This window comes from Myodes glareolus, chromosome 1 (assembly GCF_982192425.1).
Source record: "Myodes glareolus chromosome 1, mMyoGla1.1, whole genome shotgun sequence".
NCBI classification, from domain to species: Eukaryota; Metazoa; Chordata; class Mammalia; order Rodentia; family Cricetidae; genus Myodes; species Myodes glareolus.
The window spans coordinates 56987524-57008133 of NC_142026.1; the positions used below are offsets into that span (position 1 = coordinate 56987524).

Consider the following 20610-nt stretch of genomic DNA (forward strand, 5'->3'; position numbering starts at 1 on the left):
ATAGAGACAGTAATCATCCTGTGTCGGCACTGGGGCTGGAGCTCAGTGGGAGAGCACTTGCCCAGCACACGCGAGGGCCTCAGTTCAATCTCCAGTACTTAAAAAAAGAGAATCTTCTCTGATATGCAAGTTTGGTTTCATTTTATTATATGTATATGAAAGTTTTAGAGACTCAGTGGCTGGCTTCACAGTTCACGCATCTTCATGAAACTGCCGTAGCCAGTGTTTCAGTCTCACGCTATAAAATGAGGTCTGGTTCACAGCCCTGCCATTCAGATCTCACATGAGCAGGGAAGCTGAGCAGGGTTGGGCCTGGTCAGCACTTGGGTGGGGTAAGATGAGGTTTGAACCCTGGGGTCTCTGTTTGATCTCTTTCTGAACTCATAGACTTTGGGCCGGTTGACTTACAGTAAGCATTCAATAAATGCTTGCTGGTGGTCGGTCGGTTTGTCAAACGAGTCATGTCCTCACACTGACTTAGATGCTGAGCTCATTTCCATCTGATCGATGAAGCTGAGGCTCAGAAAGAAACAGATACTCATGTGAGCTCATCCAGCCCGTGGGTAGCAGAATTGTGGTCTGATTCCAAGTTGTTCTCACGTGACAGCCTAGGTCCGAACATAAGACTGATCTCTAGCTGCCTCCTCAGAATCTTCCCAGGGCTGCCCAAGTGACCCAAAGAAACTTCACACAGTCACTACAAGCTGGGTTTTCTCCCATGCCCCCATGTTTCCTGTCTCAGTAAAGGCCAGGTCCACCCCTATGTTGAGGTCAGGGGACTTGCAATCCGCCAGGGTCCCCCTTGTTCTCATATCCACACCCCATCTGTCACTGCCACCTTCAGGCAGTCTTCAGCTGCTTCTCCCATTCCCGTGCCTCCTCCCTGGCGTCAGCTGCCCAGGGTTTGGGGAAGAGGAGTTAAGACATGCTCTCACTGTGTAGCCCAGGATAGCTCTGAAGCTGTGGTCTTCTTCTTTTGGGGGGATGCAGGAGTAGTTCAACACAGGTTTCTCTATGTAGTCCTGGCTATCCTGGAACTCATTTTGTAGAGACCATGCTGGCCTTGAACACATTTGTAGAGATCCACCTGCCTCTGCCTCCCCTGTGCTAGGATTAAAGGTGTGCACCACCAGGACCTGCTGAAGCTGTAGTCTTCTACCTCAGCTTCGGGACTACTGAGATTGCCTGCCTGTGTCACCATGTCTGACTGTTCCTAATTATTGCAAGAGCCTACACACACACACACACACACACACACACACACACACACACAAAATCCCCTTTAACTCCCTCTTTGTTCACTCTGATCTGCTCTCAGCATGGGGATCTGGTCACTTGAGTACTGTATTCCAAACCCTCAGTTTACCCTGAGTGCAAGGCAGAGGCTTCTCATGGCGGAGGTCCCTCTCGGTGCCTTTCCCATGGCTCCCTGCTCTACACTCACAGGCCTGCCATTTCCTGAATGTGCTAGGCAGGAGTCCAACCTCAGGGTCTTTATACTGCCTGTCCCTTCTTACTGAAACTCTTTCTTTGGTTGTCCCTTGGCTTAGTCCCTTCCTTCCTGCAGGCCTTTGGTCACTCATCACCTGAGGTCTCGAATTGCAAACTCTCCCAGTAAGCTCAGAGCATTTGCTGCCATGTGCGTCCATATTATGTGTTCACTGCGGTAGCTCCGCATCCAGGAGTTTCATTTGATTCTTTTTGAAATGTTTTGTTTTTTTGTTTATTTTTGCTTCCCTTAAAGATTTAGGGAGTCTAGATGTATTTGGTCCACAAGTATTAGAACAGTGGTCAGCTGAAGGTGAGACAGGTGATGTCGTCCCTGTGGAGCACAAGTATGATGTCCATCCATGACACAGCCCACATGGTTCGCAGACTTTATCCGCTAGCATCCCTAGCCTGTGGGGAGTTCTGGCCTGCAGAAGTGGCTTTTAAACTGGGACTAGAGTAGTAAGGAAGGATCGTCCTAATGAAGAATGAAGGGGTTACCTTATTCATTAAAAAGAAAAAAATACAAGGCTATCATGTGGGATTCCCCTCAATGTGGTATGAATATATCTTATTACCATTGGTTAATAAAGAAGCTGCTTTGGCCTGTGGCAGGACAGAATACAGCAAGGCAGGAAATCCAAGCAGAGATAGAGAAGGAAAGAAGGCAGAGCCGGGGAAACACCATGTAGCTGCCAAAAGAGAAAGACACCAGAAACTTAACCAATAAGCCACAGCCTTGTGGTGATTCATAGATTAATATAAATGAGTTACTTAAGATGTAAGACCTAGCTAGAAATACACCAGAGCCATTGGCCAAACAGCTTCTTTATTAGCCAATGGTAATAAAACATATTCATAGCATACAGAAGGGAATCCCACAAGAATACAAAAAAATAGAAGTGGAAGAGGGCCATGCAGCAAAGACACTAGCCCTGCAGTCCTGCAGCCAACAGCACCACTGCTTCTCCAGCCATGGAACCAGAGGTGCTGTACCTGTGTCTATGACAGCAGAACTGTCCTTCTCACAGGGGAGAGGCCAGACACCCAAGTCAAAGCTCAGCAGGGGTGTGTAGCTGTGGCTTTAAGAAGGCTAGGGACACTGGGGAAATGGCTCCATGGGGTAGGAGCACTTGTAAAAGTGTGGATACCTGCGGTTTCATCCCCAGCATCCAACATAAAAAGCTAGACTTGGCCGTGTGCAATTCCAACACTAGGCGTGAGAGACAGACGAGTCAGTGGGGTTTTCTGGCCACTATCCTAGCTAAGAAGCAGCAAGCTCCAGGCTCAGAGAAAGACCCGGCCTCAAAGGAATAAAGCAGAAAACCATGGAAGAGGACACTTGATGTCCTTCTCTGACCCATACCTGCACGTGCCTGGACATATACACATGCACGAATGCACACACACGGACTCAGTGGTTGCCCACTTGCCTCAGATCTACCAGTAAGGAGTCAAAGGTGTCACTCAGTGGTAAGTACATTTGCCTAGGGGCTGAAGAGATGGCTCAATGGTTAAGAGCACTGACTGCTCTCCCAGAGGTCCTGAATTCAATTCCCAGCAACCACATGGTGGCTGACAGCCATCTATAACAAGACCTGGCACCCCCTTCTGGCATGTGGGCACACATGGAAGGAATGCTGTACACATAATAAATAAATCTTTAAAAAAAAAAAAAAAGAAAGAGAGCTGCCTAGAACCCAGCAGTGAGCGGGGGCTGGGGTGTGGCTCAGTGCCTAACATACACATAACCCTAGAGTTCATAACCAGTGCCACAAAATTACTACCCTAACCAAAAGGATATGCCTGCTTGCCTCATGGCTCACACAGTTGTCTGCCATGGGCTGGGAGGTGCAGTCCCAGAAGGCATGAGGAAGGAGGGAGGCAGGAATATTTGGAGAATAGTCTGTGACTGTATCTTCTCTGAGATATCAGCCACAGTGGCATGTGCTTATTTCCTGGGAAAAAACTGGGTTCTGGGAATGTTCACCATCTGGGATCCTGACAGCACCTGGAAGGCAAGTGGGAATTGCCAGTCCATCCCAGAGGCAGCTAATCTGCCCAGATAGCTGAGATTCATCCCACCCACTGCCCACAGGTAATGACCAACGGCTGGGAGACGGTGGATATGACCCTGCGGCGGAATGGCTTAGGACAGCTGGGCTTCCATGTGAAGTACGATGGGACAGTGGCCGAAGTGGAAGACTATGGGTTTGCCTGGCAGGCTGGCCTCCGGCAAGGCAGCCGACTGGTGGAGATCTGCAAGGTGGCTGTGGTGACACTAAGCCACGACCAGATGATTGACCTGCTGCGCACCTCTGTCACGGTGAAGGTGGTCATCATCCCGCCTTTTGAAGATGGCACTCCCCGACGGTAAGGGCCTTGCCCGGAGAGGCAGGCGGGGGCCAAGATTAGCAGCTTAGAAGTTTCCCTGTCATACTTATCTCGGGGGAATCTCGGGGACGAGCTCGGGAGAGAAACTTGATAAGCCTGTGGTTCTCGTCTTCCTAATGCTCCAACCCTTTAATACAGTTCCTCATATTGTAGTGACCCCTGAACTGTAAAATTATTTTCATTGCTAACTGCAATTTTGCTATTATGAATTGTAATGTAAATATCCAATATACAGGATATCTGATATGTGACCGCTTCGAAAGGGTCGATTGAGCCCCCCCCCCCCCCAGGACTCAAACAGGTTGAGAACCACTGTGATAAGCTATTTCCGTAGCATTAATGAGAGTGGGGGTAGAATAAATGAATCCTTGCGGGAACTGGTTCTCAGTGTGCCCCCCACAGCATCCGTGAGTAGGCAGTAGTCACATCTAGAGGATGCACAAAGAGCACGAGCACCTCGTCCCAGGACACACCGGGGTGTCTACTGGGCTCCCTGCTGTACTGAAGCTCCATTTGCAGTGCTAGGCGTAGAGCCGTGGAGTTTGTGTACTGCGGGAAAAGGAAGACTGTGAAGTGGCTGTACAAGGTCTGCTGGTGCGTGCTTGGAGTCCAGCACTTGAGAGGTAGAGGCAGGGGCGTCATGAGTTCGAGGCCAGGCTCCACCGTGTTGTGTTAAGTTCACAGACATCCCCAACTACCTGAGACCCTGTCAGAAACAGCAGCAGCAGAAAAAAAAAAAAAAAAACCCAAACCAACCTAGCCACAAGGCCTGGTATGACACCAGCTTTGCTTCTGACTGGTGAAAGATGCTGCTGTAGGCTGCGTATCTGTGTACGCCAGAAGACCTGACGTCATGCTGGGATCAGAACTGTAGTATTCATGATTAAGCAGCAAGTGAACCTGGCTCTCTGGCCCTCTACTGTGTTATTTAGAGAAGGAAAACAAGAGCAAGTTCCCTACTTGTCCCATACAGATGCCCCTCCCGGGCCCCTCCCATTTCAGTCTGCAGTTGGTTTCATGCACCTCAAAGGTACCAAGTCCCAAACTGCAGATGGCCTAGACTCCAGGCCTTCGTATTTGGAAGTTCCATCAGGGTTGGGTGTGGTGATGCTACCTTTAATCCCAGCACCCAGGAGGCAGAGGCAGGCAGATCTCTGTGAGTTCAAGGCCAGCCTGGTCTATAGAATGAGTCAAAGCTAAATGACAAAGCTAAATGAATGAGGCCAGCCAAAGCTAAAGTGTGAGATTCCCCTACCAAAACAGCAAAAGAAAAAAAGAAGCAAGTGTTGGGAGGACACCTGACTGTGACCCAGAACTCAAGAGGCTGGAGAAAGACGGCTGAATTTGAGGTTAGCATTGACTATGAGAAAGACCTAGTCTCAGAAAGTGCCAGGGTGGGGGAGTGAGTTACTTTGCCTGGGTTAGAGGCCTGCCCCACAGGAGGAAATCCACGTCTTATACCATAAGCCTGGCTTGGAAGGCTGTAGGCCCCACTGGGGACGCCACTGTAGCCGTTTGCTAAATGAATGTGATGTACCTGCCACACTGTCTTCCAAGTAACCACTTCTCCCTATAGGGCGTGGTGCTGTCAGCGCTGGTCACAGAAGCTGCTTTATGCAGCGGTCAGGGTGACTGCAGAGAAGCTCAGACGTAAATGGGGTATCTGTATCATCCTCTCCAAGGCTCAGGGAACAGGGAAGAGGGGCAGACAGCGAGTAAGCTGGAGGACGGGTGGAGAGGGAGTTGGTATGGAATGCGGACTCTGGGCATGGCAAGGCTAGTGCATTTATTTATTTAGTTATTTTTGGCCTTAAAGCAGGTTCTCACTATATAGCCTGGAACTGTATAGACCAGACTGGCCTTGAAATCAGAGATCTACCTGCCGCTGTCCCCTAGTGCTGTTTAAAGACATGTGCCACCACTCTGGCTCAGTTTCCAGCTATTGCTAGCTATTGAATGAGAGCTTGAAGAGGTTACTGAAGTTCTCAGCTGTAAAACATAATATGCTAGAGCGGAGGATATGGTTTAATCGGTAGTGTTCGCCTAACATGTAGAAGACCCTGGGTTCAGTCCCTCAGCTCTGTTTAAATCAGATGTGGTATGGCACACCTGTAATCCCAGCACTCAGGAGGTGAAGGTCAGAGGTTCCAGATTTCAAGGTCTTCAGCTTAGTTGCTGTGTTCTCGGCCAGTCTCCCACCACAGGTGACACAGCTCTGGACTAGGTCTCTCTGGCATAGCAACGCCTGCAGAAATAGATCTTTACACTCCCCACCCCCACCTCGGGTATTCCAGAAGTGGCTCCCAGGTTGCGCTCCCTGCTCTGCCAGGAACTGCTTAGAGCCTGTGACAGTCCTACCCTAGTCACAGTGTACGGTGAGAGGTGTTTCTGATTGGTTGGGTGTGGGTCACATGCTCATGCCTAGCATCCAGAAGTGGGATCCGCCTGGCTCAGAGCACACAGCAATGCTCAGGATTTGTGGCCTTCCTCCACCTCTGCCAGCCTGGCCTCTCTGCTAGCTCTAGTATCTGCCAGTAGGGACAGTTGTGTCCCTACTCTTCCCTACCTGGTCCCTGGGGGGCATCTGACCCCAAAATAGCCATAAGAACCTGCTGAACATCAGCTCTGTCGTACAGCCAAGAGAGGTACCCTGAGTAAGGCCCTGGACAGGAGCATATCCTCAGGTCACCTGACTCGACTCTGCAGCAGCCATGCCAGAGTGTCTGGAGAGGATGAGATGCTCTCGGCCTGCCTCTCAGAGCTTGGCTCTCGGGATCTGAGAGGTGGACTTCTGTAAGCTCAGGATCCCTCCCGGGCTGTGTAGTGAGCTGCGTGGCACCAGTAGCGAAGGTGCCAGCCCAGCTTGGATCCTACAGCCCCAGGCAGGATCGCCACACTGTGGTGCATGTGCCAGCCAGATACAGGCCGCTCTGCATCTGTTTCCAGGGTTCTGGGTTTCATAGGCTTTTTTTTTTTTTTAACCACCTTGCAAAGTAGGTCACCTGCCTCTCTTCTAGCGGCATCTGAGATCCTTAGGAACAAGGCAGAGACTGTCCTTTGATTTTGAGGGCATCGGCTTTTCCGGCCCATGTACTGCTTGGGGGCTGGGAAGGGCTGATTCATTCGTTGAAGACACTGGCTGACTAGCGGCCTGGGCCAGAGAGAAGGGGAGGGGACCAGGAGAATCCAAGACTGGGAGGAAGAAAGAGAGATTCAGGTCTAGCCACTGTAGGCCTGTGTTGGGTATGGCCTAGGATTTTCAGCTGGTAAACTTCAGGCCATAGTTTGAAAGATGCCACTCTGCCTTGAACCAGCATGGTGTGGAGTTGGCCTGCTGTAAATCAGCCAGTCCCCCTCAAGCAGAAGGCCTGCATGCTAGTGGGTCCAGACCCTGGAAGTAATAAACTTGTTTTTCTAGGGGGTGGCCAGAGACCTATGATATGAATACTTCAGAGCCCAAGACGGAGTCAGAAACCACCACCTCTGGGGGCCGGCCCCCCTACCGCAGCAATGCTCCCTGGCAGTGGAGCGGGCCTGCCTCACACAACTCTCTGCCAGCCACCAAGTGGACCACCCCTGCCACTCCCGGCCATGCCCAGTCCCTGAACCGACTCCCGAAGCAGACGCCCATGGTCCCCTTCCGTGAGTCCCAGCCACTGCACAGCAAGAGGTAAGGACCCCCAGGACACCAATGCCCCCTAGTGTCCCACCTGGCCACAAGCCTTCCTGCACCCTTCTCTCTCCCACCCTTGTTCTGTCTCTCCCTCCTCCCCTCAGTCATTTCCCTTCTTTCCGTTTGTTTCTTTTGTTTTGGTTTTTGAGACAAGGCTTATATGTTTAACTCTGGCTAATCTGGAACTCCCTCTGTAGACCAGGCTGGACTTGAACTCACAGAGATCCTCCTGCCTCTGCCTCCTGAGTGCTGGAATTAAAGGCTAACACCTCATCTGGCCATTTTCTCTTCTTACCCTTCTGTCTCCCCATTAGTATCTAATACTGTTTTGTTTTATTTAGTGATACTAGGGATTGAACCTAGGTCCTTTAGCATGCTAGGCAAGTACTCTACCACGGCATCCTCAGCTTGCTCTTTACCTTATTTAGAACAGGATCTTGCTATGTTGTTCAGGCTAACCTGGAACTGAAAAGCCTTCTGCTCCAGACTTCTGAGTATCTTGGACGACAGGCTTGTATCACCAGGCCCAGCAAAAATATTCACTTGAATGCATTATATATTACAAGATAAAGCATGCTGAGAGTGTGACCCTCCATCTCTCCTCATTCTGAAAAAAAAAAAACAAAACAAACAAAAAACAAAAACAAATATAAAAATAATAGAGTTAGAGCCAGGCAGTTGTGGTACATGCCTTTAATCTCAGCCCTCGGGTGGCAGAGGCAGGCAGATCTCTGTGAGTTCGAGGCCAGCCTGGTCTACAAGTGCTAGTTCCAGGACAGGCTTCAAAGCTACAAAGAAACCCTGTCTTGAGAAACCAAAAAGAAAAAAATAAACCCTGTCTCGAAAATATATATGGAGAGAGAGAGAGAGAGAGAGAGAGAGAGAGAGAGGCAGATGGTACACGCCTGTAATCTCAGCACTTGGGAGGCAGAGGCAGTTAGATCTTTGTAAGTTCAATGCCAGTTTGGTCTAGGTGGTGGGTTCCAAGCCAGCCAGGACTACATAGTGAGACCCTGTAAAGATTGTAATGAATAGGGCTGGAGAGATGGCTCAGCGGTTAAAAGCACTTGTTCTTGCAGAGGATCTGGGCTCGGTTCCCAGCACCCACATGGTGGCTCACAGCCATTCTAACTCCAGTTCCAAGGGATTCGATGCCCTCTGCAGGCATCAGGATACCCATGTGATGTACATAAATACATGCAGGCAAAATACTCATACACAAAATAAATCTATAAATTTAAATATATAAATGGAGGACAGAGGAACATCTTGTCCCAGGAAAGGGCAGAGAATTATCCCCAGTGGCCCCTGTCCTAACTGCAGAAGCTGAGCTTGGGTCCCAGAGCAAAGAAGAGGGGCTTTCCTGCCTTCCCTCCACCTCGCACGAAATCAGGGGGTGGATAGCAGGCGGAACTTGGCTGAATCTGAGTCCTCAGGAAGGCCTCCTTACCCTTTCTTGCTCTTGTGCCTTTGCAGGCCTGTCAGCTTCCCAGAGACACCGTTCACAGCATCACCAGCAGGGGCCGACAGAGTCCCTCCCTACCGACAGCCTTCTGGGAGCTTCTCCACCCCAGGATCTGCCACCTACGCAAGATACAAGCCGTCTCCGGAAAGGTCAGAGTTCCCCTTGCTTTTGAAATGATGTCATCTGGCGAAGGCTGCTTCAGCTTTTTATTCCCAGGAAAGGCACCTCACCATCTTACTTGCCATGTTCTGGGGTTTATGGACCCTGGAAGTCAGCAGGTGACCACCAGGCTGTCGGCACTGGCAAATTAAAATTTAGAACAAAGAAACAGAACAACCACAACAACAAAAAATCAGAGTTAAGCTGCTCAGGCAGGACTTGTCACCAGCTCTCCTAGCAGGAGAATTTGAGTCGCCATTTCCTGGACACCTATATCACTTTTTTGGAGCCAAACCATCCAGCATCCCATTCATCTCTCTGTAGTTCTCACTCGTCAAAACTAGGCCATCAGTATTTTCCAGGTTACATGGTCTTTCTGACTTCAGCACTCCCCCTTAAAGCCAAACCCAACTTGGCAGCATATGCAATCTTGACAAAGTCTCCACAGCTCTCCAGTGCCTTTGGAACAAACCCAAACTGGACAGTTTGGCATTCAAGACCCTGTGAGGTTCTGATCTGAACCTGTTCCTAGCTGTCTGCAGCTCTGGTATTCCAGGTCAGGTCCTCCCAGCATATTGGTGACAGTCCCGCCCATGGCTGTCGTCCGGGTGTTGCTGTGAGCCTCATTCTCTCTGAATGCCTCCCAGATTTCCGTAGTCTGTTCGGCCTCCCAGATTCTATTACCGTACCTCCTCTGACCCTCCCAGAATTCCCAGAGCCCTCAGAATACATCCTCTGTCCATTGTGATGACTGACCAAGGCCCCTAGAATACTGTAGTCCCTTACATGCCACCCCCAACCCCACTGGCCGTCTCCACTCTCAGGTTAGTAGGGAGTCTGTTTCCCAGCCTTTCTCTTAGGCCACCGGCCAGCTCCCAAATCATCACACAGAAACTTATTAGTTTTGAATACTCGGCCTAGCCCAGTCTTGTTTCTGGTTAGCTCTTTTAACTTAAATTAACCTGTTTCTCTTTATCTGCCTTTTGCCTCAGGGCTTTTTACCTTTCCTCTGTATATCTTACTTTCACTGCTTCTCGCTGGCTGGCTGGCTGGCGCCTGCGCAACTTCTTGCCCCAGGCATCTCCCTTGTCCTTCTCCTTCTCTCGTTCTTCTTTTTTTTTTTCCTCTCTTTTTCTTCTCCTATTTATTCTCTCTGCCTGCCAGCCCTGCCTATCCATTCTCTGCCTAGCTATTGGACGTTCAGCTCTTTATTAGACCAATCAGGCAAAGTGAAACAAATGTAACGCATCTTTTCATAATTAACCCAATGCAACATAAACAAAAGTAACACACCTGTACACAGTTAAAGAAATACTCTGCAGCATAAGCAAACGTAGCACATCTTTGCCCAGGTAAAACAATATCCCACAACAGGAAAGCCCCCTCACCTGAGTATAGGGGCTCCTCCTGGAAACTGCCTGATCCAAGGAAGGAAAAGACCAGCTCTGCCCCTCAGTCCCCTCTGGTCCCTGACCTGACTGTGGCCACGAGCAACTGCCTTCTCTTAGCCCAGTTAAGGTGGATAGAAAAGATAAAGGGACAAAAAGGGAGGCAAAGGACAGGTAGAGAGAGGCGAGCCACTCAGGCATGGCGTATGTCCATATGCGCAAGGGAAAAAAGTGTAAGTTTGCTTCAAGGTCTGGTCCATGTCTCCACTGAGTACTGGGACTGACAAGTGGCGAATTCTTGGTTTATAGTGATGACAGGAAAGAGCAGGTGCTTTATTTGAGGCAAAACCTCTACCCCAGGGACCAGCCCAACAAACTGAGGTTCTCCCCCAAGGAGGACTGATCCGCACAGGCCTGGGCTTTCCCTGGGTTCTGTCCGGAAGGAGACAGTGCTCTGAGAGCCCCCACACTGCTCCTTGTTAGATTCTAGGCCTCTGTTAGAAAATCAAGGGGGAGGGGAACCCACTGTTTCTTCTTCCAGAGGCCACTGTTGAGCACTCACCCAGCACAGGACCCCAAGAGCTGTCAGTGTGTCAGGAGCTAGCAGGGGTGTTCGGCCTCCTCATCTGCCAGGGGTCTCGCTGTCCTCCTTTGCTTGTGCTAGAGAGAGTCCCACAAACCATGTCAGCTCTCCCCAGGATGCCCACAGGGGCAGTGGTGGGAGTTTCCCCCAGAGGGGAGGGAGTGTGGATGACAGAACAGCAGGATGAAGGAGCAGCAAAGAAGATTCTGGAATGTGTAGCATGCTGGGATGACACTTGGGCCCCAGTAAGGACCAAGACTGCGAATGGCAGCAACCGAGTGCTAGCAGATGTGGTGGGGCTGCACTGCTGCCGTGGCCGGACCTGCAGTCCCAGCCACTCTACACCCTAAGACAGGCAAAAGAAAAAAATTAGAAGAGGAAGAAGCAGGAGGGTCAAAAGTTCATGCCTAATCTGGAATACAGAGTGAGTTCAAGGCCAGTCCATGCAACTTAGTGAGACCCTCTCTCAAAAATAAAAAGTAAGGGAGCTGGACAATGGCTCAGCAGTTAAGAACCTTGGCTACTCTTGAAGAACACCCAGGCTCAGTTCCCTGCATCCATATGACACCTCACAACTGTCTGTAACTCCAGTTCTAGGAGATTCAAACCCTCTTCTGACCTCCACAGGCACTGGGCACATATGTGATACAAATATATACCTGCAGGCAACACTCATAAAATAAAGCAAAATTTTAGTTTTTGTTTGTTTTGTTTTTTAAAAAAGAAAATATAGCTCGTTGATAAAGTGGGTTAACCCATTTTAAGTTATACTTGGCGAGCTTCTGGGTTTGGGCTATTATAAATATTCAGGCTGTGAACATGTAACATGTATGTTCAAACATACACATTTCTGCATGGATAAGTTTCCACTTGTCTGGGATCGGTGCCCAGCACAGTTGCTTACCATGTGGTAAGTCCATTTTGCGTTCCCACCAGCAGCATATGCGTGATCCAGTTTCTCCGCAGTCTCCCTGCCATGTGGCATTGCCACCATTCTTCATTTTAGCTGTTGTGATGGGTGCATCATGCTGTCTCATTGTCATCTTGTGTGCTGATCTGCCAGCTATGTGTCCTCTCCAGTTGAAATGTCTGTGAGCCTTTGCCCAGATTCTCGTTCACTCAGTGCTTTGCAGTGTTTGAGAGCTCTTTGTGTCATCAGCCATGAGTTTGACTTTTCATCTTCTTTGTAGGGTCTTTCCTTTTAAAAAAAGAAAGGAAAGAAAGAGAGACAGAGAGAAAGAAAGAAAGGAAAACATTTATATATACACGCTATCATTCTTTTTTCTAATATAAATCAGAGGTTTTACTGTTGGGCATTTTAAGTCCTTGATTCCCCTACCCCACTACCCTTCATAATGAAGATTGTGCCAAGACCTCTCTAATGCTACACAAGGGCTCTACCACTGAATCACACCCCAGCCCCTCACTGGGGGATTCTAGGCAGGGACTCTACCACTGAGTCACACCCCTGCCCCTTACTGGGGGATTCTAGGCAGGGGCTCTACCACTGAGTCACACCCCTGCCCCTTACTGGGGGATTCTAGGCAGGGACTCTACCACTGAGTCACACCCCATCCCCTCACTGGGGGTTTCTAGGCAGGTGCTCTACCATTGACCCATACCCACAGCCCCGTCACTGGGGGATTCTAGACAGGGACTCTATCACTGAGCTGCATCTCTAGCCCTTTCTCTCTCTGTGCGTCTCTCTCTGCCCACCTCCTCTCTCCCCCCCCCACTTTCATTAAGTTACCCAGCTGTATCCCAGACAGGACTTGACACTGAGATCCTCCTGCCTCATCCTCAAAAACCTGTACAGATGTCACTGCACCCAGCATCCGTGATTATTCTCACTTTTGTTTAGGTGAGAGGTTTAGGTCAGGTTTTCATTTTTGCCAAGAATGTCTGATTGCTCCAGCAATTTATTGGAAAGCCAGCCTTCCTCCTACATTGCTTTTGCTACTTAAAACAGAATGAATGGGAGGAACTAAGTGGGTACCTTTGTGTACATCTTTTTCTGAGTTCTTGGATCGTGCTCATCAGTCTTAAGGGATCGCAGGGTCCTCCCAACAGCTTCAAGAAGTAGATTGCTTATCCCACAGACACAGAACTGGGGCTCAGCAAAGTGAATCCCCTTGGCTATCAGGAAGCAGTCTGGACAGGGATCAGGCCTGTGACTGGCTGGGTCTGACCCTGATCATCTCTTGCCCCAAGAATTCTGAGCTTCTCTTCCGGATCCTCGCCACGTGCATGGTCCCCTGGAGACCTGCACACAGTCACACACACCTGGGGGCTGCGTATCAGCTTCTCTGGACTTGCTCCGTGTAATTCTAGCTCTTCCTAGCCCACAGGTCTCTTTGGGGCTCCAGTGGTGCCTAGCCCTTGCGACTCATGACTCAGCATTCTGTTGCCACCAGATTTGGCTATCATAGCACATTTGTTACTTTTAGGGTTGCTATGGACAAATAGCTAATGGGAAGCAGCTTCAGGTGAAGAAGGGGTTCCTTTGGCTTAGTGTAGAGTTGATAGTCAGTCCTGGTGAGGAAGGTGTGTCTGCAGTGGTATGAAGTGGCTAAGAGGTGAGTGCTAGCGCTCAGCTTGCTCTCCTTGTATCCTCATTTGTATCCGTATCCCCACCTGCTCATCTTGGGTTCAGGTAACCCAGGCTGACTTCACACCCATCAGATAGCCAAGGATATTCCTGAGACCCTGAGCTCCTGCTTCAGCCTAAGTATTGGGATTACAGGTGTGTGATGCCACACGGGCTTGTTGGTGCTAGGATCAAGTCCAAGGCTCTGTGTATGCTAGCAAGCACTGAACCACATCCCAACCCTGAGCAACATTTTTTGTTTTAAAAATGGAAGAACTTGATATAGCAAGTTTTCATCAGAGTTATGTACCAAGACCCTATCTTTTATTTTTTTAAAAAAAAGTAGGAGGAAGAAGAAGGAAGAAAAAAGGAAGAACAAATGAACAGACCCAGGGTGGGGCAGAGGAGCAGTTAAGAGCACCGGCTGCTCTTGCAGAGACCAGGGTTCAGTTCCCACATGCACATAATGGCTCTTAGCCATCAGTAACTCCAGTACCCTCTTCTGGCCTCCATAGGCTCTGAATTCAAATGAGTCACAAACACATATATAGCCAAAACGCCGATACACATAAATTAAAAATAAATAATAATTCTTTAGGGGCTGGAGACATGGCTCAGTAGTTACAGCTACTTTCTCCTGTTGCAGAGGACCTGGGTTGGTTCCTAGCCACCCACACAGTGGCCACAATATTCTGTAATTCCAATTCCATGGGACCCAATACCGTCTTCTGACTTCCACAAGCACCAGGCATATATGGTATACATATATGCATGCAAGCAAAACATTCATACACATAAAATTAAATAAATATAATTTGAATAGTAAATAACAAATAAATATAGATAGATAGATGGCTATTTATTATTTAAAGAATGAAAGAATTTATCAGACATAATGGTACACACCTGTAGTCACAGCAGCCTACAAGCTGGTACACAAGGATCAGTTCAAGACCAGCTTGGACTACATCATGACACCCACTCTCAAAACAAAACTAGAATGATTCAACTAGGTCTCTTGAACCCCTCAGTCAGCTTCTGCCAAAGTCACATTGACGTCTAGAACTTACATAAGCAATCAGTATTTCCTGGCTCCACCAACAGACAGAGAAAGGTGATGGTTGGGGGTGACAGCCGACAGTGGCTGTATCACCCATCATCCCTTCTGCCCCCCACCCTGTAATCACTCACCCACTGTCCCATCAGTGAAGGTAGGAGAGAGGCACATGGGCCCCGCTTTCCACTTGCATGCCATGCCAATCCACCTTCATCTCCGCCCTAGTCTTTTCCTCGGTAGTGGAGAGTGGAAGACTCAAACCAGCCTCCTAGTTGCTTGGCCATGGTGACCTTTTGAACCCCAACCCGCTCAGAATACACTCAGCTCTGCCTTACACCCCAGAACTACAGCTACTCAGCCCCTCATCGGAACCTCAAACCCTTCATCTAGAAAGTGATTTTTATTTCTCAAGAAAACAGAGTCATTACTGTGTCTCAGATGAGATGGAAGACAGCTATTCGGCCCCCCACTTCTTTCAGGGATGTTTGCCCAGAGCTCTGCATACATGGCGAAAGAAAGAGCTGTCTTCATTTCAATGAGATTGACCAAAATTTGGAAGTGATAAAAATGGCCCCAGCCTCCCAGAGACAGCAGCAAATGGAGAGAATAAGAAACCCTGTTCAGGAAGACAGTGGCAGCAGCTGGGGAGGTGGCTCAGTCAGTGATACACTGTTTATGATCCCAGTACTGGGGAGGCAGAGACAGATGAATCCCTTGCTGACCATCTAGTCTAGCTAACTGGTTGACCCCAGACCCCAGTGAGAGACCTTGTCTCAAAAACTAAGGTGACTGACTCCTGAAGATTAGCATCTAACCTAAGATTAACATCAGGCCTACACACACACTTAGACAAGGACAGACTCAGAATGCCGCTGCTCATTGGTAGCTAGCTTGTGTAAGGAGCTGGGTCGCATCTCCAGTGCTGTGGAATGCAGCTCTGGCGCTGCTGTGTGTCTGTGATCCTAGCACTCCAGAGCTGGAGGCAATAACAGAAGCTCCAGGTCATCTCTGGCTCCGTAGTGAGTTTGAGGCTGGCTTGAGATATGTCTCAAAATGAAACAGCTGCCGGGTGATGGTGGCTCACGCCTTTAATCCCAGCACTCAGAAGGTTGAGGCAGGCGGATCTCTGAATTCGAGGCCAGCCTGGGCTACAGAGCAAGTTACACAGGGAAACCCTGTCTCAGAAAACAAAAACAAAACAAAAAACCTGAAACAGCTGTAAGATAACTGGAGCCAGCCAGCACAGCCTGTCCTGATGGGAGGAGCAGCTGAGAGAGGAAGCCAGCTACAGACACCTGCCAAGTTAGGGTTAGCTGCTTAACACAGAAATGGCGACTCAGCAACTTTCTTTCTCCCGTATTGTCAGAGACCCTGCTCTTCATTTTGGATTTGGATTGGCTTTTTTGTTGTTGTTCTTTCTTTTCTTTTACATTTTTAGTTAGTCTGTGTGCCTGTGTATCTTGGTGGGTGCATGCATTCCAGGCACAAGTATGGAGGTCATTCTCTCCTTCCACCATGCTAGTCCTGGGGATCCAACTCAAGTAGTCAGACTTGGAGCAGGTGCCTTTACCCACTGTCTCACCAGCCCAGTTTTGGTTTTGTGTTTGTCAGTATGGGGGACTAAAGACAAGGTCTCACACAAGCTAAGCCAGCCTCTGCTACTAAGCTACATCCCTAGCTGCCTTGTTACTTTTCATCTTGAGAATTCATCTCGTTAAGTTGTCTAGGCTAGCCTTGAGCTTGCTATCCTCCTGCCCACCTCCCAGGAGACTTCTTACGTACCTTCTCTGTTACTTCATTGGATCCTGGGAAGTGTGGTGAAGCTCAGTAGGGTTCTTCTTACCCAGGAGGCCATGCAAAGCAGACACTGGGCAGCAGTGAGGTGCTCTCCACTCTCCCCTAGCTGATCCCAGCTTCTGTGCTAGGGACTCGACACTGACCTTGTGAGAAACCAAATGAACCAGGGCTTCTACTTCCAGCCATAGTGGAGCATGTTCCCAAGGTAGCTGGTCGTGTGTGAGGGCAGCCAGCAAGGCATCAGCACTGCTTTTGTAAAACCTCCAGACCCATCACACACTGGGCCCTCAGACAAATGCAGAAGGAAGAATGGACTTTTGGAGCCATCAGTCCTTTGGGAGAACTGAAAGGCTGGGCCGAGGTTGAAGGAAGGCGAATAGTTGGTCTTTTCTTGACAGCAGCATGGAGTTGAGTTTCCTGAAAGCCCGTCAGGAGCTGAACTTGGCAGTTGGAGCAGGTCCTTTATAGATACAGCCCTGACTTCGAGCTGGGGCGACTCAGGAGTCATTCAGCTCTGTTGAGTGTTGAGGGTCTTAGCTTCTTGCCTCTCCTTCCTGCCACAGCCTCCTGAGGTGAAGGTCAGACAGGCTCAACCTTTCTTGGCATCCAAGGCCTATATCATTGGGTCACTTGGCCAGAGGCACCAAAAGTGGGCTCAAAAGTCATCGAAATGTGTTCTATGCCACAAAGGCAGCCCAGGCAGGGTGGGCTCAGGACCACTCATCCCATGTGGCACATCTCCAGTCCCCTCAGCAACTGCCTCAGCTCCAAGCTAATGGCAAGAAGGCAAGAGCTATTTATGGTGTCGTATCTAGGCCAAGCCAGATCAGGAGGAGATGAGAAGCCATCTATATCATTACTTTTCTATTGCTGTGATCAAACGTCACTGTCAAGGCAGTTTGTAGAACAAAGAGTTGATTGGGTTATGAGCCCAGCGCATTAGAGGCCGTGATGGTGGACACACAGAAGCAGCGGGTGCAGATGTGGTTAGAGGCCGTGATGGTGGACACGCAGAGCAGCAGGTGCAGGTGTGGTTAGAGGCCGTGATGGTGGACACGCAGAGCAGCAGGTGCAGGTGTGGTTAGAGGCCGTGATGGTGGACACGCAGAGCAGCAGGTGTGGTTAGAGGCCGTGATGGTGGACACGCAGAGCAGCAGGTGCAGGTGTGGTTAGAGGCCGTGGTGGTGGACACGCAGAGCAGCAGGTGTGGTTAGAGGCCGTGATAGTGGGCACATAGAGCAGCGGGTGCAGGTGTGGTTAGAGGCCGTGGTGGTGGACACGCAGAGCAGCAGGTGCAGGTGTAGTTAGAGGCCGTGGTGGTGGACACGCAGAGCAGCAGGTGTGGTTAGAGGCCGTGATAGTGGGCACATAGAGCAGCGGGTGCAGGTGTGGTTAGAGGCCGTGATGGTGGACACGCAGAGCAGCAGGTGCAGGTGTGGTTAGAGGCCGTGATGGTGGACACGCAGAGCAGCAGGTGTAGGTGTGGTTAGAGGCCGTGATGGTGGACACGCAGAGCAGCAGGTGCAGGTGTGGTTAGAGGCCGTGATGGTGGACACGCAGAGCAGCAGGTGCAGGTGTGGTTAGAGGCTGTGGTGGTGGACACGCAGAGCAGCAGGTGCAGGTGTGGTTAGAGGCCGTGGTGGTGGACACGCAGAGCAGCAGGTGTGGTTAGAGGCCGTGATGGTGGACACGCAGAAGCAGCAGGTGCAGGTGTGGTTAGAGGCCGTCATGGTGGACACGCAGAGCAGCGGGTGCCAGGTGGTGGTTAGAGCAGCAGGTGAGCTGCAAATGCAAAACAGAATGAGCACAGTCAAAATGGCTTGAGCCTTTATACTTTTTTGTTTTTTGTTTAGTTGTTTGCTTGTTTGGGGGGAGTTCTTTTGTTTTTGGTTTGGTTTGGTTTGGTTTGGTTTGGTTTTTTGAGACAGGGTTTCTCTGTGTAGCCCTGGTTGTCCTGGAACTCACTCTGTAGACCAGGCTGGCTTTGAACTCAGAGATCCACCTGCCTCTGCCTCCCAAGTACTTGGATTAAAGATGTGCACCTCAACTGCCTAGCACTTTTATACTCTTATAGTCTACCTTCAATGACATACTTCCTCTAACAAGGCCACACTTCCTAAACCTACCCAAATAGTGCCACTGACTGGAGACCAAGTATTCAAATGTCCAAGACTATGGGAACATCTTAGTTAAACCACCTCTGTGTGTGTGTGTGTGTGTGTGTGTGTGTGTGCATGTGTGTGAATTAGTGTGTTGTGTGCTCGTGTGTACTCATGTGTGTGCGTGTTGTGCTCGTGTGTGCGTGTGTGTATGAACTAGTCTGTGCATGTGTAGACACACACGGTTCATGACACATGTGGAGGTAAGAAGACAACTTGCAGGAGTTGGCTTTCCCCTCCTACCGTGTGGACCCAGGGACTGGACTTATCATCAGACTTGGCAGCAAGTGCCAGTACCCACAGAGGATGTGTTTTCTTATCTTTCTTAGGAGCAAGGAGATAGAGATGTTTGCCAGGAGCCCCTGGGGTCTAGTCCTTCCATTTCAGTCAGATTATGCTGGAAAATCTCAGAAACTTAGTTTAACAAAAGTTCATTTGGGGTCTGAGGGTGTATAGTTCATTGATAAAATATGTGCCCAAAAATCTCAGTTTAGTTGTAGCACCAGAGACGGGTGGAGGTTGGAGATGTTGCTCCGTTGATAGAATACTTGCCTTAGCATGCACAAAGCCTCGCCTAAAGTGGGCACTTGCCTGTAATTCCAGCAGCTTGGGGTTAGGGGCATGAAGATCTGGAGTTCAAGTTAATCCTCAGCTACGTAGTGATCTCAAGGCAAACATAGGCTACGTTGAAACCCTGTCCTCCAAAATAGCAAAGTTTCTTATCTACTCCGAAGTTGCCCTGTTGGTCAACAGAGGACTTCACAGGACCCAGCTTGTCCCAGCAGCTGTTACCTCTCCCACACCCCACGCCCAGTCTCCCCTTACCCCAGATTGTCCCAGCAGCTCTCCTTCCCGTCACTTCCCCTTCCAGCTCATTGGTGAGAACTGGTCACTGGGGCCAGGAAAGCCACAAAGATTTTGTAGAAGTCTTAATACTACAAACTCCCATTTAGCCAGAACTGTGCCGTGTCTGTCCCTGGCCCAGCCTCAGATAGACAGGAAAGGCCATTCCACGAGTGGCTGGGCCTGAGGTAAACCGACATGGGAGCTCTAGAGGCTCTAGAGGCTGTGGACTGGGAGAATAGAGCCAGTGAACGAGGCAGACTGAAGTCCCGAGCAATAGCCAGCTTTATTCGGAGCATAGACAGTTCTTACTCCGAAGGTTGAGAAGACTCCTACGAGCAGAGTATAGTCACAAGGACAAGCCACACATAGCAAAACTATGTTTTCATAGAGGCGTGTAAGCAACAGTAGCCAGCTGTAATAAATAACCTGAAGGAAACGCACTCCTGTCTGCCGCACCTGGGAGGAGCTTGCAAACGCACTCCCAGAACAGTTCCATGTCTTTGAAGGAGCAGGTCCCAGGACTAATCTTGGTTTCTTAGAGTTTTCTCACAGGCACTCAGAGTTCCTCTCACTCTATTCTTGGACTGTGTTCTGACAGAGGGGACATGGAAGAAGAATTGACTTATGGTTTCACAGGGCTTGATCCATAGCTGCTTGGTTTGATGTGCTTGTGGGAGCGTGTGAAGGAAGATAGCTGTTCCTATCACAGCAGGCCAGGAAGCAGGAAGTGGCCAAGGGCAGTCTGAGCCCACTAGTGACCGATTTCTTCCAGATAGAGCTCACCTCCCTAAGTTTTTATAACTGTCCCAACAGCCTCACTAGCTGGGGTCAACTTCTAAAACATGTGCTCTTGCGGGGAGCACCATTCCAGATCCAAGCCCCCAAACAGGTGTCCATAGCAATCCTCACAATGAGAGAGTGCCCAGCCCTCCACCACCACCTCCCTTAAATTCTGGCCCTTGACTCTGGTGTGCGTTGCTTTCTTGGGGCAGCTCTGATGTTTCTCCTCTCCCC

General features: G+C 49.7%; 1 protein-coding gene across 5 annotated transcripts in view; it reads left to right on the forward strand.

Annotated features, from left to right (window-relative positions):
- Positions 1-20610, forward strand: part of Sipa1l3 (signal induced proliferation associated 1 like 3) — a 212749-nt gene that overhangs the window by 152242 nt on the left and 39897 nt on the right. For all 5 annotated transcript variants that reach the window (XM_085695202.2, XM_048439305.3, XM_087907031.1 and 2 more), the window contains 3 exons: positions 3587-3861; positions 7301-7552; positions 9032-9169. In XM_085695202.2, coding sequence (XP_085551328.2) covers positions 3587-3861; positions 7301-7552; positions 9032-9169 — 665 coding nt within the window. The remainder of the gene's footprint in view (positions 1-3586; positions 3862-7300; positions 7553-9031; positions 9170-20610) is intronic.